Source organism: Canis lupus, chromosome 5, assembly GCF_011100685.1.
Source record: "Canis lupus familiaris isolate Mischka breed German Shepherd chromosome 5, alternate assembly UU_Cfam_GSD_1.0, whole genome shotgun sequence".
In the NCBI taxonomy this organism is placed as follows: domain Eukaryota; kingdom Metazoa; phylum Chordata; class Mammalia; order Carnivora; family Canidae; genus Canis; species Canis lupus.
In genome coordinates this window covers 58,325,134-58,338,528 of record NC_049226.1, presented here as the reverse complement: position 1 = coordinate 58,338,528, position 13,395 = coordinate 58,325,134, and the positions used below count along the sequence as shown (strand labels likewise).

General features: G+C 57.5%; 1 protein-coding gene across 6 annotated transcripts in view; it reads right to left on the bottom strand.

Moving 5' to 3' along the window:
- Window positions 1-13,395, bottom strand: part of PRDM16 (PR/SET domain 16) — a 314,127-nt gene that overhangs the window by 155,235 nt on the left and 145,497 nt on the right. For all 6 annotated transcript variants that reach the window (XM_038537722.1, XM_038537726.1, XM_038537724.1 and 3 more), the window contains one exon: window positions 7,182-7,232. In XM_038537722.1, the coding sequence (XP_038393650.1) occupies window positions 7,182-7,232 (51 nt within the window). The remainder of the gene's footprint in view (window positions 1-7,181; window positions 7,233-13,395) is intronic.

Below are 13,395 nucleotides of genomic sequence, written 5' to 3'. Positions count from 1 at the left end.
TATTTTTCTCTCCTAATAGTGAGGCACAATTTAATTAACTCAGTATTGCACCCACCTGAAGATTACAGAGTTTATTGACACCACCATCTGGCTCCTATAAAGCCAGTAATGTAGATAATAAATCCGCTTCATTACCCGGCGCGAGAGGCGTCCTGCTCTAAACGATCTCTCTTAGCACCTCCTATGAGCGCCACCTTGGACACCCCGAGGTTCTGCATGGTGTCCAGGAGGGCCCCATGGCCTCCGCTCCACTGCCTGTGCACTTGGACCCCAGACAGCCTTGACACCCTCGGCCCAAGGCCAGCTTCCCCCCCAGGGCCCTCTACCCCCAAGGCCCCCTTGGCTCCATGCCGGCCAGGCAGCCACATCCCCAACTCCAGTAAGCAGGCCCAGGTGCCCAGAGCAGCACCCAACCACTGTCCTGTTCCCCAGTTGAATGCCTGGAGCAGGTCTGGCCCTGGACATGTGTTATCTGATTATCCGTCCAGCCTGCAGAGGAGGAGCTGGAAACGCACAAGGCCAAGCTCAAGGCCGAGGGCCACAGTGTCCAGGCAGGACCAGGTGTGGGGGGCTAAGGTGGGCTGAGAGGGGCACTGGGTCTCCAGCCACAATGAGGAGTTCCTTGTTTACCTTCCAGGTTAAAGGTATTTTTTCTTTCTGAGTCTGTTCTACAAAAGGTGTGATGTTCTCAGCCTTTGAGATTTAAGTCTGGGCAGAAAGTGTCAGCAGGGCAGCAGGGGGAGGGCCTGACCCCAGTGAGCCCCCCCCCCAAGTCACCTGCTCTCACAAGCCCTACCAGCGGGGCTGCTGGGCCCCGAGGGGGACGTCCTCCTTGTGGATCCCATGCCACAGCCTTTCAGAGCCCAATTCTCAATTCTCGGGGTGGGGGGGGGGGTTGCTGGGGAGAGAATGGACTGGCACGTGGTTTTCTCAGTTGCAAAGAGGAGAAGCTAAACTCTCTCCCCGCCCCCCAAGTGTGACTCTGGGGCACGGGCTGTCTGTGGGAGCTGTTGCACCCCCAGGCCCAGGCCGGCCTTCCTCAGATCCCCAGATCCCTGAGCCCCCCACCACGGGCAGGTGATAAATCCCCTGCACCTCTCCCAGCAGATCCCATGCTTTAAGCTGGTTTCGGGGACCCCAGGACAGGGCGAGGGCGAAGTAAGGGAAATCGGCTCCATTTAGGGGCCTGAAAATGCAGAAAGATCACATTTGTAACATGGTCGCCCGGCCGCAGCTGCCTGTGGCTCACCCTCGCTGTCACCGTGGGCCCATTAATCACCCTTATCGGGGCTGGAAGGGGCCCCAGCACCGCCCCCCCCCATCCCAGGGACAAGTTCAGGTGCCCAGGGGTGGCCCGAGGTCAGAGTCCGCCCTCCGAGTGGCAGCAGAGCCTCCAGGCCACGGCCCCTCCCTGGGGCCTGACTTTGTGCTGGGGAACCGGAGCCACTGAAGTCACACCTTCTCGGCCTCTCCAGATAAGCGTCACAGTTGTGAAATCAGAGCCCTCCCGGGTGGGGCCGGAAGCCAGACTCGGCTGGGCCATCGGGAAGGGGACTCGGGAAGGGGACTCGTGGAGGCGGCGCGCTCCTACTCTCTGGTCACGGCCCCCTACACCTCTCCGCTTTGCAGCCTTTGATTCAGCAAAATCACGGATGCAAACTTCTTAGGAGTACTTAGTTTCCATGGCAACCGAAGCTGACCTCAACATTATTGTTCTCAAGAGGCACTGACTTTACTATATGTTCATTCACTGAATTAATGGACTCCTGGTTCTTTTATCAGCGGCCCCCGAACAAAGGAGAGGGAGACGTGCCGTCAGAGGGCTTTCAGCCACTGCCCAGCCTTTTGTTGGGGGCTTACTGCATCCGAGCAAGTCTATTCAGCCCCAGATTATCAAAATCAACTCGGGGCTGTCTCCGTGGCAGCTAAACACACTTTGATTTCATAAAGACATAACCGATCCCGCATGCAAATTATTAATTGTGATCGCAGGGCTCTGAGGCCTGGGGTCTCCGATGTGATGGTTTTTGGGGTAATAGAGCGACTTTGCAGGTAGAATTTGGGTGAGCCTTAGGGTGCTGGTGGCTCCTGAGTGTTGCTGGCTGGCGGGAGAAGGGGAAAAGGGAAAGGATTGCTGGAACCGTCCTCGCCAGAGCAGGAGAAGGATCCAGTGAACCTTGCCAGGGCCACTAAGGCCAGCTGAGCCCATGTGTGCACATCGACACTTCTTGCTGGGGCTTCTGCATTTTTGGATGTGGCTTCTTGGGCCAGCCACCTCCCTTCTGTCTGCACCGCCCTCCCCGGCCCCCCAGCCACCTCCAGAACAGCGCCAGAGCAACAGACCGCAGATCGCAGCAGTGCCCACCGGATCTGGCTACGCGGCGCTGTGAGGCACTTCCTCGACCCGGGCCAGGCCAAGAACCAGGCCTGCAAACCCCCAGGGGCACAGCTGGGTGGCGTGCGGGCTTCCCAGGGAATCCCTGCACACACCCAGCAGTTGTCTGCGGTCTCTGCTCCCACCTTCCTGCGGCTCAAAGAGTTGTCTTTCCGTACTCACTGGCCAGGCCTCCCCAGCCCCCAGCCACCGCCACCCCCCCCAACCCCGCCGCCGCAGGAGGGATCCCAGAGACCAGAGCCATCGCCCCGGGGCCAGGCTCGAGCACACAGGAGCGCACACACAACAGCCCAGCGATGCACACCACGGTTCTAACATCCAAATAATCATTTCACAAATTATAATAATTATCAATCCATCACCCTGTGTGGACAGTGCCAGGCTGGGCTATCGGATGGCTTTTATGACCTGTAGCATTTTGCACGTGATGACGGGGAAGAGATTTATGAAGCCATCGTGCTCCCTCCTCCAGCAGCGGGACTTCATTAGCTTCCTCTACTTCTGACTCTCTGTGCACCCCCAGTATCCCCCCTCCGCCCTGGCTCCCCCAGAGCTGCAGCGGCGAGACGGCTGCCATCCTCATGGCTTCTCAAGAGGCACCCTTCCCCTTCTGGTCCTGGCCCTGCTGGTGCAGATTCCTGATTTTTGGTGGGGTGGGGGCAGACTGAGAAGGGGAGGAGAGGAAAAAATAAAAATAAGAAAAGGAGAAGGTCACTTCCTTTTGTGTGCCGTTCCCCCCAGTTGTACCGTATTAACACGTCCTTCCTTTTCACGATGGTCAAAGGAAACAAGATAAACTGGGACAAAGGGGAGGCTGCCCGGGGCTTGTGTGTCCCCTTTTCATATCACCGGAGAGATTAAATCAAAATTCTTTTAGCTGATACCATCTCCCCGGGCGGACTACACTCTTGTTAACGGATAAATTCAAGCCCTCCAGAAAGTCAAAGAATAAATTTAAGCCTTTTGCCAAATGTCTATCCTATTGGATTTTGATAAGACGGCCATTGAACCTTAATAATGTCTTCCATCCATTTGCAGCGGGCCCTTAACACGGCTCTTTATTCGTCCCCAAAGCCTCTTCGCTGGGCCTTTTTATTACAAGCTCCGGCGGGCTCTCCAGGGAGCCGGGCGACCCGAGTGATGGATGGACAACTCGCTAGATTATCTCCCGCAGATGTTTGCTCTGCAGGAGCCCCGGGCTTTCCCTCTAAGTAAACAGAGACGAAATAGAGTCCACCGGAGGGAGCAGTCCCAGAGGTCCAAGGCGCTGAGGCTGGAAGAGGCCACGCAGCTAGACCTGGAGACCTGCAGTCAAAGTGACTTTGTAGGCAGCAGTGTGGGTTCCTGCCCAGGACACACTGGGTGGGCACGGGGATGCAAGATGGCAAGGGTGCCAGGGGTAGCAAGCGCGGGTCCCAGTCTCACCAGCACCAAGGCTGCGGGAAGCTGCAGGCCGTGAAAGAATGTGGGCGCAAGGGATGGGGATGGATGTGGGATCGCGGCACAGAGTAGAGGGGACAGGGCATGAGGGATGCAGGCGATGCCACGGAGGGGTGCGGCGGGGAGGGGCATCTGGGAACCTCAGAGGCAAGGCTTTTACGCTGTGGTCCCAGCCCATCACTTCCACCGGAGCCCGCCCTGTGCTGTAGGCCCAGCCACTCCTGAGTTCGAATCCTGCCTTCACAGTGCCTATGGGTTCAGCCAAACTCCCTGGGCCTGGGCCAGGGCCAGGGCCAGGGCCGGGGTCAGGGTCTGGGCTCCCGCCTGAGCTCCCACAGAGGGATTCCACGGCACCACCAGCAACCTGGCTCTCCAGTGCTTAGAATTTATAACTACGACTTGCCCGCAAAATATCACATTTTCCTGTATCTGTGTCAAGTCGCTGATGGCATTTGTTACCTTTTGTTACACTTCACTGATGCACATAAAAAATGGGAAGAATCATCCTCCTAGAGATGGATTGACCAAAGCTGCAGATGTCCATGGACCCACCCAAGGCCCCCTGCGACTGCCCGAGGTGTTTGACAGCTCCCAAATGTGCGGGGAAGGAGAGGCCCATCCAGCCAGACACAAAAATCCCAAACCACAAAACTGATAAATGGAGGTCTGCATCCTCCTGCCAAGGAATTCACTAAATGTGTCCTTAAAGCAGCACACAGAGGCATGTGTGGTCATATTCTATAATATATGTGCACGCACAGATCTCCACGGCTGTAAGTCACACAGCTCCTGGTAAGGTGGGACCTGTGTTTTGGAAAGAAGGTCAAAAGAACACTGCATTTACTCCTTTCTCAGCCTCAGCACGTGAACCCATTTGGCTTTGCATTTTAGCTCCCATCTCCCTCCCCTCTCCCTCCCTCTCGATTGTCTGGGCACGGAACCGTAACCGGATGGGTCCAGATCTAAGCACCAGGGCTAGGTTTTGATCATCCCACCCATGTGACCCTGGGCACCCATCCCGTCACACTTGAATGTCCCCAAATGCTGATAAAGTCTTAGGTCAGTGCGAGGCCGGAAAAATCCCAGAATTCAGTAGATGGCTGAGTGCCGTGGGGAGAGGTGCGCATGACAGAGTGGCAGGGCTCCCTTGCAGGCAGCAGCCTCCTCCTGCAACAGGGGCCTGCAGGGTGGCGGCAGGCAGAGAGGCAGAGGTGCCGGGCTGGGTGTCTGGAGGCCTTTTTTGAAACAGGCGGCCGCCCAGGCTCCCTTTGCTCTGTGTCCGGGCCCCCTGACTATCTGGCTGCTGTGGCCATTGGGTCAGTTAGGATTCTGCATGGAGAGGGAACCTCAGACGCCTCATCTCGGCCTCACAAGGGCCAAACACAACATGTTTGAGGGGATACCTGTGCACCACAGTGTGGGTGGGTCCCTGGTGGCTGGCTCCTTCCACCCATAACCTGAGCAGCTCTCCAGAAAGACCTCTGACCAGACCGGAAAGGTCAGCCAGGGCCTGACGGGCTGAGTATTTAGAAGAGGAAAAGGCGAGTCAGGAACCACGATGCTCCAGGAGCGCAGTAGAGGCACTGTGGTTCTCCCCATTGCATTTTGTCCTGCCTCAAAAGCATCCAACACTGGCCTCACTATCTTTGCATTTAGACTTGACTTGTGGGCCTTCTGCCTTGACCCCGGTACCCATGCTGGACAACCGCCTGCCCCCCACCCCGGCCACCACCCCCATCCTACTGTAAATGCATCATCACCTCTAACCTCTCATCCGTCCACCCCACTGTCAGGGGCAAGTCACCCGGTGGCAGGTGGTCAGTTGGTTGCTCATGGTGAGAAAAATGAAGATTTCATGTTCTCTCTAGGAGTTAAGAGAAGTACTGAAGTGCAGGTCCTTTCTCGAGGGGAGAGAAAAGACTTCAATTCTTTGAAATACGGGAAAGCTGTTTTAAGTCTCTGGCTACCTTACATCCTTTAGGGATGTATAAGTTTGTCCTTAGAGGCAGGAGGAGGGAAGGGGGCCATTGGGAGGGCAGCTGTGTTTTAAGGAAGAAAGGCCCCCAGCTGCCCTGGGCAGTGGCGCTGGGACGGGCCAGTCCTTGGCCAGACACAGACCATGGGTAAAGAATGAGCTAAAAGATCACCCCTGCCAGAGCTCCTGCTGGGGGTCACTTCAGGGTGGGACCATCCCTCCCTTCACAAGGTTTCCTCCAAAATCAGTATCTGTGGGGTTGAACCCAGCGAGAAGGGGCAGGTGCCTGGCCCCTGACAGAGCGCTCTGCCCAGAGTCCTGGGCTCAGACCCTTGAGCCAGGCACGGGGTACACCTGTGATGTCATAGGCAGGACTGTTCCCTTTGCGAGGACTGCGGCGCTCGGCTGTGCCTCAGGGTCCCCAGGAGAGGCTGACCATGCCCCATAGCACATGTCTTGCGATCTGCATAGGCAGCAACGGCGCTTGATGGGGGCGAGACAACCCAGGGCCCTAGGGTCCGGACACCGTCTATACATCCTAGATGGGCACCAAGCCCCGCCTCATCTGGGTGGTGCTTTGAGGCAAGCACGACATGAGGGCGCTGTTTTAATTCTTCTGAAGATCCATACACCCACCATGCACGAGTGTGGGTAGTGTGTCCTGTGTGTGTGCATGTGCATGGGCAACCCCATCTGGGTGGGACCGACCCTGTCTGATGAGTGGCTTCTGGGTTTGGGGCTGACTTCTGGATCCCGTCCTCGCTGCTGGCTGTGCAGCCCATAGCAGCATGCAGGAACGTCACTCTGTATGGGGTTTTTTCTGGGCCTAGTTTACTCTCTAGATCCTGCAGCGCTAATGTCTACCACCCAGCTACCGTCCGTCACCCGCCAGGAGGGCAGGAGACCGTGCCCACGTTGACACTTTTTCTTTCACCTAATGGGCTGCTTATTTAACGCCCTGCCTGAGCCCTCTTTGGAGGCTGAGTACAGCAAAGGCTTTGTGGAATTTGCAGCCAATTGTGGTTTCTTCTCCCGTCTCCATATTCTTTTCATGTGAGTATCCAGTGGAGATGGTTAAACAAACATGACCTGTGTTTATTTAATTTTCCTGCATCTGCGTGGCCTGAGTGTTCCCACTGGTGCAGGCTCTCCAGATCCTCAGGAGTCAGGGTGGTTCAGCCCCCCTGACCCCCTACCTGCCAGCATCCGTCCTAACATCATCGGAACCCCTGTCCTGGGCATGCATTCCACCACACACGACGCATTGCTTGCGAACGGCTGACCGCAACCAAGGACCTGGCGACGTGCGTGCGAGCTCAGGATGGCACATGGCCCGTGGCGAGGGAGAAGGCGTGGAACCAGCTCTCCTACCTTTTGGATGCAGCCCTCCTGGGACGACACTTCCGTATCCGTCAGCATTTGCTGCAAAACAATTGTGAGAGGGGACGTTAGTTTCTGACCAACAGGATGCTGTCCTCAGGCTGCGGCTGGCTGTAAACCGTGGGGGCAGATCAAATGTTCTCTGAAATGAGGGGGGTAAGACCGAGGGCTTCTCTGTAAAATGGAAGACAGCACTCTGTTGAGAAGTCTGGTCCTTTATTCCAATGGTGTCTCCTCATTTGTTGAGAGCGCCAAGGACCCCTCCTGGTGTCACCTCCCTGGGAAGGCAGCTGGTTCCTGGTAGAGAAGGACCCGTTCCTGGTGGCTCTGACCCCAGTCCTTAAGGCAAGTCACACATATTACCAGAAACAGTTCCATGGGGGCAGCAAGGCATCCGTGCGGCCTCTGAGCTCTGCCAGCAGGGCCTGTCTAGATGCGACTCTGCTGTGAGCCGTGCAGCCCTGCCGGGGGAACAGGAGCACGCAGGGCATCAGACCGCATGGGGCTTGCAGTCTGCCTGGTGAGGCAAAGCCTCGCTGAGCACCCCACTTCGCCCTGGGGCTCGGTCAAGCCGCCCTCCAAGGGAAGCCGCGGTGGGGGAGCAACGGGAGAGGGTGGAGGCTGGCCGGAGCGTGGCACCACCTGCCTGTCACCGGTGGGGCTGGTGGGGCTGTGATTTGATGCCATTTCTCTGCTGCTTCTCTTTTGGCAAATCAGAGGGAGCAGCATTTAACTTGCTCTTTATCCCAGGCCCCTGGGAAGTGGATGTGGTTTTTGGAGGAAGCTTCTCAGAGGAAACCAGGCGAAGGCAAGAAGCAGCAGTGCCCACGTCACGGAAGCACCCTAGGCTGGCCATTAACGACCAGCTCCTCCAGCGGTGGGCAGTGCCAGGAACCGCTGCCCTGCCCTCGGCCTGTGGACACAGGCTTGGGGTCGTGGGGAGAAAAGATACCAGCCCTTTTGGGTCTTTCTTTCACCTGACAATTTTGACCAGGAGCTTTTCTTGGCTTGGCTTTGGAGAGCTGTAGCGTTTTGCCTGCCTGGCGTCTCCTCTTAAAAACCACCAAGCTGCGCTCCAGAGGGACGGCGTTTCAGTGACGGGTCCCGGAGTGCTTTCTAAGCTAAGCAAACTGACAAATTAGCTGTATAAATGGGATTTTCCCTTCTGGATCACAAATCTGGGCATAGACGCATATATAAATTGCAACGTCGTTTCCATAAGAATAGAAACCAAGATTGAAACTAATATTTGAAAAACAATGTGAGAAATGGTGTCAAATCCAGGGGTTTTATTTAGCCTCCCCTTAAAATCACACTACTGCTCTTCCAAATCACAAGCCCAGAGCGTGGAGTGCCGGCCAGTGCCCATGCAGGCTGGCTGAGGGGCCACGGTGCACGTTTGCTGGGCTCAGCTGTAATAACAATAAGTCATATTTTTAAATGTTGAGAATTCTAAGCAGTTGGAGATTTTTATGTTTCTTTTAATAGATTCTGAAATTGTGGTTTGGAAGGTGGTTCTGCATTTGAAGAGAATGAGTTGGAGAAGGTGAGCCCCACGGAGACCATGGAGCCTCCCAGGGCACCCTCGAGGGGCGAGGTCACCAGGTGCTGACCACGGGGGCCTGGAAGGGCAGCCTCAGAGGCCGGGGGCTAAGTCTGGTCGGTAGGCAGGCCCACATTTCTACTCTCTCGTGTGTCTGCTTTTCACTCTGGATCCAGAGCCAGGAAGGCTGGTCGGTGGCTCGGTCAACTGAGCAAGGTAAGGGAGAATGAGGCAGACCGTCTCAGCAGAGCCGTGGCTTCCAGGAGGGGGCCCTGCTCACCGCCACCTGAAGGCCAGGGATGGGGTCCACTCTTCCGCCGGGGCCACCCAGGCCTGCACCCCAGACAGCACAGAGATGTCTGTCACCCTGGACATAGCACGGAGGGCTCCATGCTTGGGGCACGAGGTCCCTGGAACCAGATGGACCTACCCCACATGGAGGGGAGAACACGTTCTTGATTCTCAAGAACACGGCGCTTTAACTAGGTGGGTGGTGCAGAGCCTGCGGCCCGGCCCACAACCATGGGAAGCATCCACAGGAGGATAGTGCCCCTCGGGACGATCTCCCTTCCTGGGAACTCCGGAACCCTGCGTCATGGCCCCTGGGGACCGGGGTGTACGCACCACTCGGTTGCCCGAAGAGCCCGGGAGAGCGTGCTGCCGGCTCTCTGAGGACCGAGTGTCAGCTGGCCTTCTCCAGCTGGCCTCCAGCCCTGCACAGGAGGTCGAGCACTGTCCTAACCGGCAGCGCTAGTGCCGACTGCAGGCATCTAGGGCGGCTGTGACCACAGGGGGACAGAAGTTTGGAGGGCTGCCGCTGCCTGCGTGCCCCAAGCTGTGCTGAAGGCAAAGTGCTGAGCTCCATTTTGGGTGGAATCCTTCCTGGTTTGGCTCCAGCCAAGAGCACAGGCCCGAGTCCAGTGACAGGGACTCCTCCACCCTATGGTGGCCCTGGGGCTCCCCTAGAGTACGGAAGGAAGTTGGGGTGCAGCTCATGAATGGAGAAGAAGACGGACAATGGATCATGTTTTGAGATAAAGGCTGGGTTGAAACCAGGCCTGGGTCTTTCTCCCCCTGAGGAGAGGTCAGTGTGCCTGCACTGGGGCAGGGCCTGTGCACAGTGCCCCCCTCTCGCACCCATCCTGAGCCCCACGGCACCGGGTGTGGGCTGGAAGCAGGGGTTTGCTGCCCTCTGGTCAGACATTATCAGGGAGGCCTCGTCCTCCTCCTGGGGGGTTGGGGGTGTGTCTCTGGGAGCTCAAGCCCTGTGCCCAGCTCTCTTCCTCCCAATGGGTAGGTGGTGGAGAGCTCTGGAGAGAATGAGAAAGCTACTCCATCACCCTGTCAGCACCACGGCTCCACATGGGGGCCCTCTGGTCTCCAGCACGTTGCATGCTGGAGACCAGGCCCCAGGGTGGGAGCCCCCCTCCCTCAGCCCGTCGGCCCCTCTGTTGGTGTCTGTGCCACCCCTGCCATGTTTTTTATTTTTCATGGCCCTGACCTTCTATCTCTCTGCTCCCAGGTGGCGAGTGTCCAGGGCAGGAGGCCCAACCTGCTGAGAGAGGGTGCTGGGAGGCCTGCTGCCCCAGACTCCAGACAATACATGGCGGTCTCTCTCCCTGAAGGTGCTGCAGGCCATGTTCCCCCGCCCAGTGTGGGAGCTCAGGAAGGCCTTCCCGGCAGCCTCGGTCCTATAGGTTCCCCGAGCAGCATCTGAGGCACCTGCACAACCACTCCTGATTCAACCAGAAACTCCAGGTCAAATGGCCACAGGAGAAACTTTCCCAGGAGAGCCCAGCCAGCAGCACACAACATAGGAGTGGCCACTCCCCACCACGCCTAGCAGGTGGGGCACACCATGAACGCAGCCTCGCTCCCCTAAATCTCTGGTGCCCCTTACACAGCCAGCCTCCATCCATACCCACCTGTGTCCCACAAGCTTGGGGCTGAGGCCAAACAGATGGAGCATCCCAGGAAATCCACCTGTCACATGCTTCCTCCCCATTCTGGGAAGAGTCCCTCGAGGTCTGTGCACCAGGTCAGAGACGGCTGCCACCCAACCAGGAGTCTGTGGTCAGATAGGGATCCGGAGACAGGCATCCAAACCACATGGTCCCTAATAGGTCAGGTTTCTGTGCATGAGACCCAATGAATGGAGCGTAGAACAGGGTCGGGCAGGACCCGAGTCCGTGCACTGTCCCCTGAGTTGGGACCTCAGACCCTGTTGGGCTGCAGTGTGGCTGGCCAGATGCCCAGCGGTAGGACCGCAGGTGGCCAGGAGGAGCCCCCTACCCCACAGTCATGTGATGCAGAGAGGGGCGAGGCCAGGACTCTGAAGAAAGAGGTGCCCCTCTCAGAGCGGGCATCCGAGTATGGTTCGGGGGGCCCATTCCCGCAGCTCCTCTCTGCTGCCCTGTCTGTTTAACAGCCCGCCTTGGCAGGCACGCACCTCACCATGGGCCACTCACCCACCACTAACCCTGGTGAAAACCCACCAGACGCACCCCTCCTGGAGCCTCTGAGCCCTGGCCTTCCCCGCCAAGGCTGCCGCTTTGCTGAAAAACCTCTTTATTTTGCTAGCTGAGCCTCAGCACGCGCGTTGCTGGCGGGTCGGCTGTTGGCAGTGGCTGTGGCTGCTCTCAACCCCACCTCCACACCCCGGCAGAAGTATTAGGTGTGTTTTGATTAAGCATTTTAGCCAAAAAAGGGAGGTTTGACCTCCGGCATTTCACTTCTCTGTGGGTATCAGTGCCAGGATTGAGCTAAGTGGGGTTGGTCAAAACATCTTTTTTGACTCTTAAAATAAATACCCTCTGTTCTCCAGAAAGTCAGCCCAGAGGAGACGCACACACAGACATCTCATACGCTCACAGCTCTCGTGTTCTGGTGTGTCCCCCGAGGGGGGCTAAGCTTTCTGGTCGGTGTCACAAATGGATCCCAGAAGGCTTCTTTCCCTTCAAAATGCTCCGTTATTACAGTATCTGAGAACATGCCCACAGGAGGGAGCCCAGATGGAGCCCTGGCCTCCCGGCCTCCAAACCCAGGAAGAAGGGGACAAAGCCCCCAGGCTGGCCTGGAGCCCCTGAGGTCCCCCAACACTCTCATGTCCTGACCTCCCACTCCTGGCCTTCCAGCCAGACTCTCTCCAACCTGCTCCTCTATTGATGGAGCCAAGGTCTCTACCCAAGGACCTAGAAGTGGCTGGACGCTGATTCCTAAGCCCTCCCCTGGAACAAGGGCTGCCCTGGGTGGGGGCAAGCACTGTCTGTGTGGGTCACCCCACAGCACTGTCCTGAGAGGGCAGGCTGGGGCCCGTGGGCTGGATGGGGACCCCTCTCCATGCTGTCCCCACTCTGAGCCTTCATCTGATGACCTCGAGGGGACCAGGGGCTCAGGCCCTTGCTGGAGGCATAGACAGGCCAAGGTGGAGGATGGTGGTCAGGTGCCATGGACCCTCTACGGCTCGAATGGGCCCGATGAGCTGACCATATCGAGACGGCCATACTTCACACTCATCTGGTTCTCGGCCGGGGATGCTTGAAGCCTCACTGGTGTGGCCTCTCTTTCTGGGAAGATGGGATTTTTAAAGGACTGTTCTCATCCTTACTTTTCTATCCTATCAAAGTCCTGCCATGAGCACCACCCTCCTTGGTGGACATGCTGCACTGAGGTCATGGTCCCAGAGGCCACAGCAGAGGTGATGCGGTGATGGGACCAGCGGGGGCTCCTTCTGAGGCCCACATCATGGTGGCCCATCCCTCACTTCTCTCTACAACCCCATCTGGCAAACGCTGCCAATACCTGGCTTTACAGAAGGGAAGCAGAGGCTCCAGAGATGGGGCAGGCAGAGGTCACAAAGCTGCCAAGGGGCGGGAGTGGGGGGCGGGGGGACATGTTCAAATCCCCGTCTCTGATCCCAGCTTCTGCTCTGGAGGAGCAAGATCCGTGGGAAGAAGCCACACGGTGTCCCTTCCCATCAGGACCCGCACCTGACCCCTGGCTGGGACCCTCTGGGAAGAGGGTGCCCCCCACAGGCAGGCCGGCGGCCAGGGTGGGCTTGGGCAGAGCCGGGTGGGGGCCTGTGGCCGCTCCGCCAGGAACCAGGAAGGGCGGTTAGTCACCAGCGGCCGCCCTGGCTCCCAGCGCAGAGGCTCCCGTGGTGTTGACACAAACTCTTGAGCTCTCAACTGGGAGCGGGGTAATATTTATTTATTTTTTGCATTAAAAAAAAAAAATCGGCTTGGCTGTGATTGAGCTACAAAAATGATTTTTTTTTGAAAGGCGCCTTGGACACTGTTTTCAGCTTTTATGCCTAAACAGATACTTCTCAGTTCTTTCAAGTGAGATCTACCCAATGAATGCAGGCTCTCTCTTTACTCCTAAGAAAAATATTTACACAGTCAAGTATGGCACGAGAAAGGACGCAGGCTCCTTCAGAGGGCCCATCCCCGAAGGCACACAGGTCCCATACCGCTGTTTACACGGCCAGCCCACATCGCCTCCCCCGGGGGCTCTTCCTGCCGTCGGGGGTTTATACTCCCGCCTTCCTGCGGGCCCACACCGATGTCCAGCCGTGTGGACAGCAGCAGAGTCCTACCGTGCAGACCTTTATGTTGGCCGAGGAGACGTGGCCGCTCTGCCTCCAGGGCCCCAGGCATGGAG